Here is a 15,657-nt window from a genome sequence, read left to right on the forward strand (position 1 = left end):
CTTGTCTTTAAGCATATCCTTTTGTTTTCCTTTTAACTTAATCCAATTATTTGTTAAGGGAGCAAATAGCCATAACAAAAAAACACAAATATTTTATAACATGCTCTTTATGGAGTACTGTTAAAGACCATTTCAGTTGTCATGGTATTTCCAGACTTAAATCCAAAACATTACTGGACCTCAATCAGCCCTTGCCAGTCTGGTCTCTTCCAGATAAATTGGATAGAGTTCTACAATTTTCCAGCCAACTCCTTTAGAGGGCAACACATTATAGAAGGTTGCCCTGAGTCATCTTCAGATAAATTTCCCTGATGAATGCTACATCAGTGTTAACACTTCAGAAAATGAGAAACTGACGCAGCAGAATTTTCAGCCCAATTATTGTTCTGGAATCCACAACATTTTTTTGAAAATAAAAATGTTTGGAGGCTACAGCCAACCTAGAAATAAAAAAGACAAAGAGAGCTGGGTAAGTAACCTCATAGCTGGTCTTCTATTCAATGGATATTTTGAAATTGGTCATATTCATGAAGGCAATTTTCTTGTAAGAGGACCTATATCATGCTTCCAAAATTTTATATCTCTGGGTCTATAAGGCCCCAAAGGTTGTTCCTCAATCAATATTTTGGCCAGCTAAAGGCAGTATTAGCAATATCACTTAGACTTATATACTGCTCCATAATGCTTTACAGCACTCTTCGAGTGGTTTACAAATGTCAGCATCTTGCCCCCAACAATCTGGGTCCTCATTTTACTGATCTCAGAAGGATAGAAGACTGAATCAACCTTGAACCAGTCAGAATTGAACTCCAGGCAATGGGCAGAATTAGCCTACCATACTGCATTCTAACCACTGCTTCACCATGGCTCCTGTGGTATATATGTATATATTATATGTGACATAATGACAAGTAGTCTTAGATACAGATGCATGGGAGGTTGGTTTTGAGACATGACCACAGTCATATTCTGACCACAGCTATTTCCAGATCATACCCCCTCCCAGATTTCAGCCTTGAAAGGTTTTGCACACCTCTGATCCTGGCCTTGATGGATTTTCGGTCCAGTCATTTGAGATCATGGTATATGTGTAACCCAGTATTAATAGCCTCTTCTTCTTCCTGGATGGTGATGTACTGCAATGGATAGGTCACCTCCTTCTTTGTGTTACTGTAGTTCTCTAATTGAATATAAGATTCCCAAACAGTATAAGCAGTTTGGTCGTCTAAAGAGAAACAGACAAAATAGTAACCCAACTGTTGTTCCATGCTCGTGCTCCTGGAAGCTTCCCTGATGTAAATCAATGTGGTATTCTCCTACAGCTAACATGGCATTGTGATTGCTTGTTGGAGCTAGTATTGTGACATCAATGATGTCAGCAATCCAGTTACTATTTCCTTCCAGGAAATTTGCATCCTGCAGCTTTGCTAGTTTGGTTGTCTTCAATGCTTGTTGGGCTATAAAGATTAAAAACTAAGAACGTGTAACTGGCATAGGTAAGAGTGGATGAAGCTTGGCTTACTTAGATAAGCATACAGAAATCCATCTTGGTGGATTTCTAAAGATGAAAAGTGGAGGCAAGAAAGAATTAAAGGCCAAGAAAAATATAGTATATCTTATAGTGGATATACTAGAACCCCATCTAATACAATCAGGACTTCCCTTGACAAGGGGCATAAAATAAGTCTTGAGGATTGTACCAAGGACTGCATGTGGGCAGTGAGATATAAAACTGGTATTTGTGGTAAAAGCAGAAAATAGGCAAAGTTTATTTATTTTATTTAGTGTTTCAATTTCAAGGCCCTACAACTACATAGCAACTCTGGCTGGCTTACAAATAAAAATTAAAGAAAACAAAATAAGACAGCTAACTGAAATCAAAACTCAAAAAGCCAAGCAGACAATAACCAATCAAAGAGGCTCCATCCTCATCCTTAGACCAAGGCTTGGGAGAAATCTGAGTTAAACACTACCTACTTCTTTTTCATTAACTGATTTCCACCAATCTAACTGAAGTATTCTTTAAACCACAAGATTTACATTTAACTAGATGATTAACCGTTTGGCAAAGAGTAGCGAAGGAAGAGGCTGGAGACCAGGATTCCTGTCTAGGGTTATGTTCCGGAGATGCCTGAACCTGAAGATGTTTTGGCATACAAATTACATGCACTACTACTGAGCTATCACATTCCCCTAGAAGGGAAGAGGACTTTTAGAAAGTAAAGAAGCACTGAACAGAAGCAGGGAGTCAGTCAGTGGAGAACTAGTCAAAAACATCACAGGAGCAAATAACCCCCTGATGATCAGGATGATTAGACAGGTTAGCAAACCATGGCCAGGTAATCTGCATTGGAATGGTACCTGCCTATGTCCAGGAATATTTTCTAACTAACATTAGAGTCACTTCTTGAACTGATTAAGAAAAGAAGTGACAGTGCAGGATTTGAAGGCCAAAGTCAGACTGAAAGCTGTGTACTTTTCAAATGCATTCACTAAAAAGACTGTTTACTGTAAAGTTTGATCCTGGAGTTAAGGAATAGTACAAAACTCCAATAAACACATTTTGTTGCTGTTAGATTTGACTTGCTGTTATCAAAGTGGGCATCTTGGCTAGACATATTGTTCTCAGCAAAAATAAAGACAGTCTGTTCTAACTTCACATTTTCACTAAGATTTCTGTTACAATTCTTTGCCTAAACTCCCAAAAGAGACTGTCTAATTTAGAGTAGATTTCCAGTATATCCTGCTTTTATTTTGTACTACACAAAATGGGGCACATGATTAATTAATTTAAAACTGTCCCTCTTATAACAAACTCTAGGCTGCTCCCAATCAAAAGAAAATGGACCCTCCTCCTATTTTACCTACAACAATAACCCTGTGACCAGCCCAAGTCATCCAGCTGGCTTCCATGCAAAAGGAAGGATCAGAACTCATCATCTCTCCGCTTCGGTTTCCAGTCCAGCACTTCAATTGCTTCACTGGTTTTCAGACTACCCAATACTATCTGATACTGTACTTTTGCGGGATACAGTTTGGCAATTGATACTGCCAGCTTGGAAGAAATCTGAGAGAATACAAATTACCCTAGTTACTAGGGCCTAGTAAAAAGATTTGTGGGGAAGATTTCCCTGAAATTAAATCAAGCTGTCAAAGCAAACAACTCTTCAGTTTTGGCACCATCAGAAAAAGACCTGAAGGCTTCTGGCATCTGGCAGATTCGAATCAAGCCATCCTCTTGATAGAGTTACTGCTTATTTAGGAACTGTGTATGTGATGCTGCAGAATATTCTATTAGTGTCAAAAATAGTTGGCATGGATTAATGAGGAGAACAAGAAACCCCAAAAGCTGAGGCTACAGAATCTCTCTCAGGCCTCTGGTTGTTATTTAAGTGTAATCTAAGGTTCTTAGTCAACAACCATCCATGTGAAGAGCTCACTGCAATTATATTCAACATAATAGAATTTGCCCTCTCTGCTTACTTTTACTTTTTGCCCAGATTTCCATGACAAACTGCATCTCATCCCAAAAAGATGAACTTGCTGATATTCTTCCTTTATTAATTTCTGGGAACCTACTACTATTGTGCTACTGCTACCGCTATTATTTATTTACTTATTTCATCCACTAATATACAATGTCCATATTTTTAACTGGTTTTTCCACACATTGAGGAGGGTTAGATTAGATTATCCTTGTGGGGTGAAATAAATGAAATGTTAAAAAGTTATGATATTTATGTAGTTACTTACCAAGCACATCTAAATTATATTAAAGTAAGCAAAATATCTTTACAATCTCCAAGGCATGTCACAATTTTTGAGCAACCCTAATGTTTGGAAATTGAAAATTGGGAAAGCTGACACTCCCTAGCACTGATGCATTCCAATTCTATTCCATGGTTCATATCAAGAAAAGGGTTTCTCAACTCTCTGTCCTCAACCCTATGACAGAGAAGGAGAGAGAAGGAGAGAGAGAGAGAGAGAGAGAGAGAGAGAGAGAGAGAGAGAGAGAGAGAGAGAGAGAGAGAGAGAGAGAGAGAGAGAGAGAGAGAATGAGCATTTGAACATAGGAAGACCATGCTGAAACATCTTAGGAAGACCATGCTGAAAGCAGTTACAGAGGTTTAGGTATTGGATAAATCCACTCTCAGACACAGAAACTGACTAGCTAGTTTGGAACCAATCTGTCTTTCTCAGCTCAACTGACTTAATAGGGTTATGGGCAGGGATGGGTTCTACTTACCTTTACTACTGGTTTGTAGCGGGGCCACGTGTGCACGTGCACTTTGCTCACGCTCTTCTGCGCAAGCACAAAAGCTTCTACGCATGCGCAGAAGCGTTTTGATGATGTCGGGGTCAGTGGGCGGAGCCTCCCACAAGTTTTACTACCGGTTCTATCGAACCCGTGTGAACTGGGGGCAACTCACCACTGGTTATGGGTGAACTTGTAGTTTCCTTAGGTATAGTGTATATTAAATATTTATTTTTAAATTGTTATACTGCCCATTTCCCTTATAAGGTGACTCTGGGAAGCTTACAGTAAAAGTGGCAGAAAAATAGTTAGAATATTAAAACCTTAAAACTGCACAGATTAAGATTACAAAAAACTATACTAAAACCAGAACTAAAAGATGGATGGAATGGGGAGGAAGTCTTCTTACCCAGTCAGCCACCTTAGAGCTCCAGACCTATCAAAGCCAACCTATCAAAGCCAACCTATCAAAGCCAACCATGGAAGCTATCCTTCCATGTTTTAATATGTTTTAAGGGCAAAAGGGTGGGAGCAATTCTCACCTCCAGTGGTAGAGGGTTCCACCGGGATGGGGCCACAGTGGAAAAGGTTCCTTTCCTTGAACCCACCTGCTGGAATTCCTTAGTAGATACGATCCATAGTGGGTCTATTCCATTGGTGCGTGTGGGATGGGCTAGTCTCTCATTGGGGAGAGAAGGCTCCTCAGATAATAAAACATTAAAAATAATAAACTATCACCAACTTCAATATGCCTCCAAAGCATACTCAGAGAGGTATCGATCCCAAATTATTGTAAATATAAACATATCTTTTGTCTCCTCTGATTAATTAGATTCTCTCTTGTTCTGATAAATCAATCTTAAGGAGGAATCAGAAGGTGGGAAAGGGGAACAGGCAGGTCCTCGTTCAGGACCGGAAATGCCCAAAAGTTGCTTTAGAATAATCAAAATTCATAGCTGAGTACTAAAAGCAATCAAAATGACACATAAAGCAGTTGTCAGCTTTATCAGGTAGACCAGTCAGGAAACCCGACCAGATGAACTAATTCTACTTTATTGTATGGCTACATTAATAGAATCCTCCAATTCTAGAAGTATAATCCTCTCACCAGCTCCTTTACCACTGAGAAATTAGTGTGGATCTTTTCTGAGGCTTCTGCCCACCGATTATCCAGCTGCAGATTATGCTGTCTCTTATCTGACCATTCCCTAGGCAGCATCTCTGAGTCCAATCTCCCAAGATCTCTCCCACATACCACTACAGCATTTAGTTCCACAGAATATTTCCTCAAGTAAGATAGAAGAAAAAGCAAGCTTGGAAAACCAGCCACCCCAAATTCCTCCGTCTTCTTTTAACCTTCCACACTTGTGCAGTAGAAAAAGAAAACTGGGAGCTGCAGAAATAGGGACACTGGAAGGAATACACCTTGTTGTGGTTATTCAGGCCCTTCATCTCTCTAAATGGAGACCAGGAGGCAGTACTGGTTCATGTTTGGATGACATATGGAGCCGCAGTCATGATAAGTGCCTATAGAAGAAGGCATCACATTATCTCAATCTTAAATTCATGCACAACATAGATTTGGACATCACACTAGACTCAATCACAGTAATCATGTTCACATGAACAAGACAGCTGAGTCCACTATATTATGAAGCTGAAAAAGTCCTGGGATGTCTGTCCTGTCACTTTAATTTTAAGCCTCTTAGAGACAATTCTCTACATCCTCTAGCACACTGTATGACTAGCATCTTCATGTTTCTGTAGCATCAATTCCCAGATTTCAGGCTTTGGAAGATATCTTCTGCCAGATATACATGTAGTTTAGCAGAGTTGCAGCTGCATGGATTTACAGTGAGAAGATTTAGAGGGTTTCATGCCGGGTATTCATTTAGTCAAAGGGTGCCAATTAATTTCAGGATCAAAATCATTTCATGAGAAATCCGCATGCTGTGAATAAACCGCCCATCCATTGCTCGGATTATGAGATGCAGAGTGTCATGAAACTGAAGCGCAGCCAAATGCTCCCTTGACTTTCAACATTCCTGGAAGTGAATCAGTTTTTCCCTGTTTTTATTGCCATGAGCTCCGGACATTTGTTCCTTCCTTTGTTTTGGGTGGAGGAAAAGACAAAGAGCAAGAAAGGCAATAGAACCTGTGGTTATAAATGGCTACTTTGGGACAGGGTGGAGATACAAAGGCGGGCCAAGGTGGGGGCAGGGGCAGGAGACACTACTGTTACAGGAAGGCAAGGGTGTTCCTAGAGCTTGGCAAAGCCTATGTGACCGAGTGGTTCTGAGATCCTCAGCTCCAAGCCAGGAACTGACAGCTCAGCTCCAGCCCTTCATCCCTCTTTCCTCCTCTTGGGCAGTGTTCCTTCTCCCCAAATGCCTGCAGAGTGTAGGTCATTGGAAAGCCTCGGTGACTGCATGAATCAGACGCCTCCACATTTAGTCTTGGTGCTTCCAGAGGAAATTCCTGAATGTGAAGCACAGCAGGGAAGTTTGACTCATGCCTTCACTCGGAGCAGTTATCCCATGGAGCGGGATGCTTTGGATTCTGGGAAGGATTCCAGATGCACCTGCCTTGTTCTCAGCAAGTCTGAAATCTGGAGGGGGAAAAAAGGAAAGTTTGAAAGCTGCTTTTGTACATGTTTCCTTCGGCAAGGTACATGTCGTTCTTTTATCAAATGGTCTCACAAAGTTACCACACTCATAGTTTTCTCTCCAAAGATATGTGTCCCTTTGATTCAGTCTTGACTCTGGGCAATTGCCTGAAGTAAACTGCCTGCAATTTTCTTGGCAAGATTTCAGAAGTGGTTTGCCATTGCTTGCATCCTAGGGCTGAGAGAGAGAGGGACTGGCCCAAGGTCACCCCATTGGCTCTGTGCCCAGGGTGGAACTAGAACTCATGCCAAAATGGCTCCCCTCTCTAATGTACCCTTTCCTTTACCAGTGCTTGAGCTTGGGGCCCCAGGTGTATGATGGAGTTTGTTTCCAGATTGCATTGATTGTATTCTTTTACATTTTTTCTTGGCTGCTATACATTTTAGGAGATATTTTGTATTTGGGTTTGCTATTTGTAATACGGTTAGTCATTCAGAATTGTGTATTTTTATGAGTTTGTGATGGCTTTGTGTCTCCTTAGCTTCCCCCAAAATCTAAAATAATAGCCCTGAGATTTAGCCATCCTAGAAACAGACATGTGCATTCAACAGCATCTCTGATGAGAACAGACCCTCTTGTGTTCAGCACTCCTATCTTAAAATAGCCTCAGTTCTAAAGGTTCCAAAACTATAACCCAATAAACAGATTCCTCATCAGCCTTCGGCTATCAACAACTTCTGCTTTTGGTTTCGACATCCATCTAAATGAAGGACATGTAAGTATAATTTGGGAAGCACACTTTATTTTGGTTGCCATTGTTTGACCCCCAACATTTCAAGGTCAAATTTTATCCTCAACTTCAAACTTCAAAGATTTCAAAATGTTGCAGAGTTCATTTCAGCCTTAATTCAAGATGATGGGGGAAAATGTGGAGCAGCTGAAAGTCCACTGAGAACATCAGTGATCCATAAATTATGTTCAGGCATAGTAGCCAAAAAATGAGTTTGTAATAAATGTGCCTCTTAATATATGCAAATTGCTGTATTTATTTTCACACAGCTTGTACATCTCACAAAATTATGGAAAGGGGCTAGTAAGAGCATATATGAAATTATTCCCTGTAAATGATATAGGGTCTCCTGCTTGAGCAGGGGGTTGGACTAGAAGACCTTCAAGGTCCCTTTCAGCTCTATTCTGATTGATAGATTGAAATATAATCTCACTGCAGATCTGCTTCTGGGAGAGGGAAAGGTCATTCCCATTTCCCTGGAAAGTCCAAGCAAAGTAAGAAAAAAAGCCTCCTGTTTTAAAAACCCAATTAAAAGGAATAAGAAATATAGTCTTTCCCTCTTCAACAACTTACATTCCAGAATTGTCTTTATTCTATTTTGCGATCCTGTCTTTGGAAGAATCTCTGTATTTCTTATTTCAGTGTTTCTCAAACTTGGCAGCTTTCAGATGTGTGCACACCAACTCCCAAAATTCTCCAGTCATGCTGGGGGATTCTGGAAGTTGGAGTCCATATGTCTGAAAGCTGCTGAGAAACACTATCTTATCTTGAGCTGACACCAGAAAACAAAACAAAATGGTTTCCCAAATGAAAGGAGAAATTATAGCAGTAAGGAGAGCTGGTGAATAGAGAAGGGCTTTCAAAAACAGAGGCAAAAACTGAACAAGGGATTCAAAAGAGATGCTTTGGAAAGCGAAAAGCACTTCTCTTTGCTGTGTTAAAGCAGCCACATCCTTTGCAACTCTCACACAGCTGTTTTGACAGCTCTTTCGGATTGTCGGGATATTTGTGGAGAGTGTGTACTAAAAGGGATGTTCTTAAAGCAGTACTGTAAGCCTTGTAAAAGAAATGGTGGTTTTCACATTTCAGTATCAGGTGCTTTTTCTTCACTTAGACACTTTTTAAATTGTATTTAAAATTTAAAATGCTTTGCACAGTCCTATAGAAGACTATGGATGAGAGCATCAAAGGGTTATAAAATGGGTTTGGAAAATCTCTTCTACCTTCTTCCACTGTTCTTCAATTACTTGGTATAAATAGGAGATACTGAAATAAATATATTCCAGTGATGAGGGACTGAATTGGGTTTCAAGGGACTTTTTAAAATTGCTGCTGTTGTTCTAGGACCGTGATGGCGAATCTATGTCACGAGTGCCACAGGTGGCACGCGTAACCGTATCAGTGGGCACGCGAGCTCAGCTCCGGCAGCTGATTTTCGGGCCTTCCATGCCCACTGGAAGTTGGCAAATGGGCCATTTCCAGGGGGATGGAGAAGGCTGTTTGTGCCCTCCCCAGGCTCCAAGAAAGCATCTGGAGCCTGTGGAGGGCAAAAAACAGGTCTACTGTGCCCACTGTGCCAAAAGCGGGGGGACCCTGGGGGGTCGCATGTGCATGTGAGAGGGGTCATGGCACATTGAATTATGGGTGTGGGCACGCATGTGCACGACCCACCCACACTCTCCCTGCTTTTGGCACAAGATGGCAAAAAGGTTAGCCATCACTGTTCTAGGACAAGGGATGCAAAGTGACTACATAATGAAATCAATTTTATACATCAGTCATTAGTTTAACAGAGATGGTATGGTTGGACATTTGACAGCCCATCAATAAAATCTTCTGGATTCGGAGAAAGGGAAGATGTTTTTCAGATGCCATTTATAATTAGAAAATTCCTTCCTTGGAAGAAAATATAACACAGCCTAATTTAGCAACCATGCATATTAACATTTCACAACAAATTACATTATTCTTTGATCTTGGCTTGAAGTAATGTGGAACCCATTTATTCTGGTTGTAAGTACAGACATGTGACTTAGAACTGTGTGAATTACATTAGGAGGCTTTCTGTGATAAACTATGATTAAATCAAACCATGTTTTAGTGTAAAATACTACATAGCCACAAGTAAGCCACCTCTCATGCCCTGAGCATTCTTTTTGATCACAGAGACTTTTTCATTCTGTCCTGTTGGTGGTAGGATTGGATGAAGGCCAGGCATATAATAATAATAATAATAATAATAATAATAATAATAATAATAATAATAATAATAATAATAATAATAATAATAACAACAACTTTATTGTCATTGTACGTGTATACACAGTATACCCATACAACAAAATTCACTTAACACCCAAAGACCAGGTCCAATACACATAACAATCCCCAAACACACTCCAACCCACCACAAACCACCTCTAACATCCACACAACAGACCAAGTAATGCTGTCCAACAGCTCACTGATGGTGGCCCTTTAGTTCATTGTTCAGTGCAATTATAGCTCTATATATACCCTCTAAATCAAGGGTGGGCAGCCTATGGTTCATAGATCTCTCCCAGATCCATTGTGTAATGCCCAGAACACCATCAAAATGTTTTGTGGTGCAAAGGTTTGCATTTGACAGCCGAAATAATGTACATAACAGATGTTGTTACTCTCTGTCAGGCTTAAGCAAACCATTTCACTCACCATAAATACCTTAATGAAATCCTGTATGGAAGAAAGTCCAGTTGGATTTAGCATACAAGGCATAGGATTTCATTGTAAATGAGTATCTTATAGGTCCCTTCAGTAGACTGATACAAGGAAAAATGTAGTATTTGAGCAAAAGAAAACCACAAGTATATTCATGATATAGATTCCATACTGTTGAATTGAACATTCAGCTATGGAATTTTCATATTTATGCCACAGATAAATGGTAACAAAGCCAGAAGGATGCTTGATGAATTGGATCCTTCTGTTAATAGCTTTTTGTGTCCAATCTAGTATGTCTAGTATTTGCTCTCTAAATACTTTCACAGCACAAAATGTGTCATGGCTGAGTGAATTAAGAGTAATTCCCACAATATAGTATGTACCACATGAGACTCACATTACATTCAGAAAAAAAATATGTAATTTCTAGCACCATTCTTGCAGGACTAGAGGTTTTCATCAGATATATGAACAACATCAGAGGTTAAGAGTTGAAAATTAGAACTACATGACACTCCAATTGAGAACAAATGCTCACCAATTTTGCTCTCCCATATGCATATTTATTTCCTTCCTACAGCAGTGAAATGGTGCAAAGCTCGAGAACTCGGGTGTCAAACTCGATTGTGTCACCTGATGTATCATGATGTATTGTGATCTTTTTTGCCTTTGGGGAGCTGGGGTGGGTGTGGCCTGCATGTGACACATCCGGCCCATGGGTTACCAGTTTGACAGGCCTGCTCTAGAACATTACAGTTGAAATAATGGATGAAATTAAGTATTCTGTAGAAAAAAACCTCTGGTTTTGCACTTTTCTGAGAGGTGATGGGTAATATTCTCTACATGTGTGTTACTCACCCCACATTTTTTATTTTAAAAGATCAGCCAAACTAGATCACTAGATCTTCCTTTTGCTAGGTTCACACAACTCACTGAAATAAGCTGAAATGGAGTTGGATAATTTGTTAATACAGAGTGTTGTAAGAACTGATTCATTAAGGATATTTTGTAAACAAGAGCATCACTTTAAGCCATAATGTTGGTTTGTTTGTGGTACGTTATAGTAGCTGTGTTAACAAAACATAGCTACTATAACATACCACAAAGCACATCCCATTGTGTGAATCCATTTTCAAGAAGATCAGAAATGGCTGAATTATTGAAACTTGCCTACATTTCAGAAAACACCTCCCTGGCAGAGAATGAAGTTCTCCATTCAGTATGGAGCTATTTTTTACAAAGATGGGCAAAGCGGATGGTAGAGCTTTCCATAGACGTAGCCTTGTCTGAGTTGCAAAGCATTTATTTATTTAAACCATTTATATCGTTCCCCCAACTTATGAACGGCAACCCTGGGTAGCTAATTTAGGATTCAAGACAGAAAACAAAGTAGCCAATAAACATTTTTTAAAATCACACAGTATAACACAAGGAAGGCCAAACCGCAATCATATCAACGTTCCCTGATCCATTTCAGGAGTCTGGCCCCCAAACTCCGGGGGAAACAGGTTTTTAAAACCTTGCGAAAAGAGCAATAGCGTCAGTGCTATCTTAATCTCAGCAGGTGTGCTGTTCCAACTGTTACCGATTTCATTGCATTCCTCCTCTTGCACCAGAGTAGTAATCCTAGCAGATCAGGACTTGCTTCCAGCAATAATGTATTTGTACGCTAGTCTGTGTCTAGTGGGACTCATAGATTCTTCTGGCATTCATTCTGCAATGCAGCTCCTTGCCAGCATTTCTCTTTCCATGAACTCATGCTAGAAACATTTCCACACACCCTTCCCTTGATGCAGGGTTCAGCAGATCCAGGCAGAAGGGGGCTGTTTTTTCATTGACTGCTGCTGCTGCTGGGGAATAGAAAAGGAAAGCTTGGGGGGGGGTGTATTGTCTCTCCACCTAGCTTGTCGATCAACCACAGAGATCAGCTGAGCCCAAACACATAGCATTTTTTCCAGAAGTGAAATCTAGCAGGTTCTAACAGGTTCTGGAGAACCGGTAGTGGAAATTTTGAGTAGTTCGGAGAACCAGCAAATACCACCTCTGGCTGGCCCCCGAGTGGGGTGGGAATGGAGATTTTGCAGTATCCTTCCCCTGCCACACCCACCAAGCCACGCCCATAACATTTTGGATTTCACCCCTGATTTTTTTCCCCTAACTGGCTGTGCTTATTGTCTGAATGTGAATGAAAGCAAAGGTTTTCTTCAGCTTTCCCTGGAAGATTCTATTTTAGTGAAACAGAATAATCCCCGCCTCCATAACTGATCCATCATTCCAGTAAATGGAGGCATTTTTCTTATCTAATTCTTGTCTCACAAAATAATCTAATCCCAGTCAGAACCATTCCTATAACTCAAGGAAACAAATACTGCATTTTCCTGAAAGGCCAGGTCTCCTCTCCCACTCTGCCTCCCCCTGACATGCTTTCAACATGGATCATCTTAGTTTCATAGCAACTATAATGCAAGCAGCTTTCTTGCTATTTAACCCGGTCTTTCATATCAAAACTTAGGGTTGATGCAATAACCATATATTAAAATTAACCCCAGTGACAGGTGCACTTACTAGTAACAAGTTGAGAAGAGTTCAAAGCTCAGTTTCCAGTATCAAACATTTGGGATAGAGTGGTCTCCTTAATTTTGGATGTATTCTCTGATACTCAAACTCTAACAGCAATTCATTTAAAAACAGAAGCAAAAGACTTGTATATATATATATATATATATATATATATAAGAAAAAACAATGAATAAATAGGTGTTTCTCTCTGGGTGTGTATGCTTGTGTATGTAATTTTTATTAAAGTTTTTTTTAAAAGTAAAGGATTTTAAAAAATAATAAAAAAATAAAAGGAAAGAAAGACGGAATTAAGTACAAAGAAAAGGAAGACAACTAAGGAAACTAAATTACTTTCAACCTTCTTTTAATAGATATTTAAAAAACTCACCATCCCCACTCCCTCTTAAACTATTCCGGATATCCTAAACCCATAAATCGTTTAACCTTTTTTTCTTTTATCAAAAAATCCATAAAAGATTTCCAGATGTTCAAAACAAGTATTTCTTGCTTTTTCCCTGACTAAACTGGTCAGTTTTGTCTTTTTTGCCAAATCTGACATTTTTCATAGCCCATTGGTCCATTGTGGGAATTTCAGTGCTGAAACTGAGTCAAGTGCTCTCCATCCTTGCATGTACAGTATTATAGTGTATTGTGTGGATACCATATCCAAATTCAAGCTAAATAGCACTTTCGATACAGCAACACCTCTAATTGCATGAGAGTAAAAATGTAGATTAACAGATCAAAGCAACATACCCTAATCTGGTAATTTCCCAATCTGATGGGATTGCAGCAGAAATTCTCTCTGGTGACATGGAATTCAGCATGTCAATTCTGGAAGCAGAATTAGAAAAGACGTTGTACATCACCCATTTCCAGGAGATCTCTCTAGTGAGAAAAACATTCACATCTACATCCCATTCAGTTCAGTAAAGTTTTAAAATTATTTCCATTAGTTTATTTCTCTTATTTCTCTACTGCCAAAATCCAGAGAGACTTTTACAACAATAAAATGTTTACCAGAATAAATGCATAAAGTATATTTCAGGTTTTAAAAAATCTGCATTTCTAAACACTTGTGGTTGAGGTATACTGTAAATTACAAAATGAAACAATCCCCATGCTTTGTTTATTCAATTCAGTTTTGTTTGAATGCCTTTCTAGTGGAACATTTTTTTAAAAAAAAATGAGGAAAAAGCTTTTTTCACACAAGAGTTTTTGTCTCAAGAGGCTGTCTATTCTTCATTCTTCTTAGAAGAGAAACATAATGTGCATTTGAGTTCAAAGAATCAGGGCTACACAATGTTTGCTATTTAGAAAATGAGCATATGGGAAATACTAATTTGAAAAAGGAAAAATAACCAGGGAATCTTTATTAATTTAAGGATACTCTAATTTACCAAAAAGGAGTAAATACTTTAAAAAAGGTAGAGAATCCCATAAAGGCAAACATTTTGAAGAACCCAATTTTTCATAAGAACCAGGCATATTGATCTTTAATGATAATGCTTGTTTTAATAGTCATAATATTTAATCTAATAAATCATTCAGCCTTGCTTCAAATTGGTCCTTGCCTGCCCTTTCCTCCTCTTCCTTACTGGATAATTTCTCTCATTATCTAACTCCACGATGTCAAACATCCCAAAATTGCCATGTACATTATCACATGATCAGTTGTGGTTGTGATGGTACCACACTACCAATATCATCTTTGATTCTCTAGGAATTTATAACAATCAGAAATATTTTTAAAAAATAATATTATAATTATCTCTGTCCACTTTTTTTTTTAAAAAAAGCCTCAAAATGAATACTACCTTTTCATATTAGCTGATGACCCAACTCAATCGAAAGCACAATTGGAGAAATAGCAATAGCATTTAGACTTATATACCGCTTCACAGTATTTTACAGCCCTCTCTAAGCGGTTTACAGAGTCAGCATATTGCCCCCAACAATCTGGGTCCTCATTTTACCCACCTCGGAAGGATGGAAGGCTGAGTCAACCTTCAGCCTGGTGAGATTTGAACTGCCAAATTGCAGGCAGTCGGCAGTCAGCAGAATTAGCCTGCAATACTGTATTCTAACCACTGCGCCACTGCGGCTCAGAAAACGGGAAAAAAGCTCACCCATGACCTTATTTAGAGCAGCCCAAAGCTATTTCTTTCCTCTGCTGCAATGAATTGGAAATTAAGTCATTTTAAGAATTTATTGTCCGGACTTCAGTTTTACAGATTTGGTAACAATACTGGCCAGATGTTATAGTCAGAGGATCATCACCATGGCTCCCAATTGGTAGATTCCCCTGCTTATTTACCCCCTTAACTTGTGTTAGGAAAGAAAGGGCCAATTGTTTTCCTTTTTGTGGGCAGATCTTTGACCAGCTTGCAGTTTCAATTGATAGACTTCTTATGCAGAAGTTTATTCTTTCTCCTTTGACTTCAGATCTGATGCCAGGCAAATATCATGGTGAGAGTTCAAAAAGGTTTAACTTTCTCTTTGCTCCTTGAGCTAAAACTCATAGGACATCCGTAATTTCACCTTGAAACAAAGATTGCTCATGAATTAAAAATAAAAAAATAAAAGTTTAACTAGTCAACTGCTGAAACTGGTAAATAAAAGGCATCCAGTAGTTCACTGATCTTCTCTGACCAGTTCTCGCTTGGCCTGATCATTATTAAACTAGTTAGGTGTGAGATATGATTTATTTATTATATTTTTATTCCGCCTTTATTACTTTAGAA

At 39.1% G+C, this 15,657-nt stretch overlaps 1 protein-coding gene and 1 long non-coding RNA gene across 2 annotated transcripts in view; one reads left to right on the forward strand and one right to left on the reverse strand.

Moving 5' to 3' along the window:
* Positions 1 to 1,319, reverse strand: part of CDRT4 (CMT1A duplicated region transcript 4) — a 36,768-nt gene extending 35,449 nt beyond the window's left edge. Inside the window, exon 1 of the mRNA XM_087887260.1 lies at positions 1,034 to 1,319. Coding sequence (XP_087743386.1) covers positions 1,034 to 1,081 — 48 coding nt within the window. The 5' untranslated portion in view covers positions 1,082 to 1,319. The remainder of the gene's footprint in view (positions 1 to 1,033) is intronic.
* A 99-nt stretch (positions 1,320 to 1,418) lies between these two features.
* Positions 1,419 to 3,482, forward strand: LOC117660604 (uncharacterized). Its single transcript, XR_004589729.3, has 2 exons — positions 1,419 to 1,496; positions 2,822 to 3,482. It is a non-coding gene; the product is annotated as an uncharacterized LOC117660604 (long non-coding RNA).
* The last annotated feature ends 12,175 nt before the right edge of the window (positions 3,483 to 15,657 follow it).

This window comes from Pantherophis guttatus, chromosome 2 (assembly GCF_059756535.1).
Source record: "Pantherophis guttatus breed Tessera chromosome 2, ASM5975653v1, whole genome shotgun sequence".
Lineage (NCBI taxonomy): Eukaryota > Metazoa > Chordata > Lepidosauria > Squamata > Colubridae > Pantherophis > Pantherophis guttatus.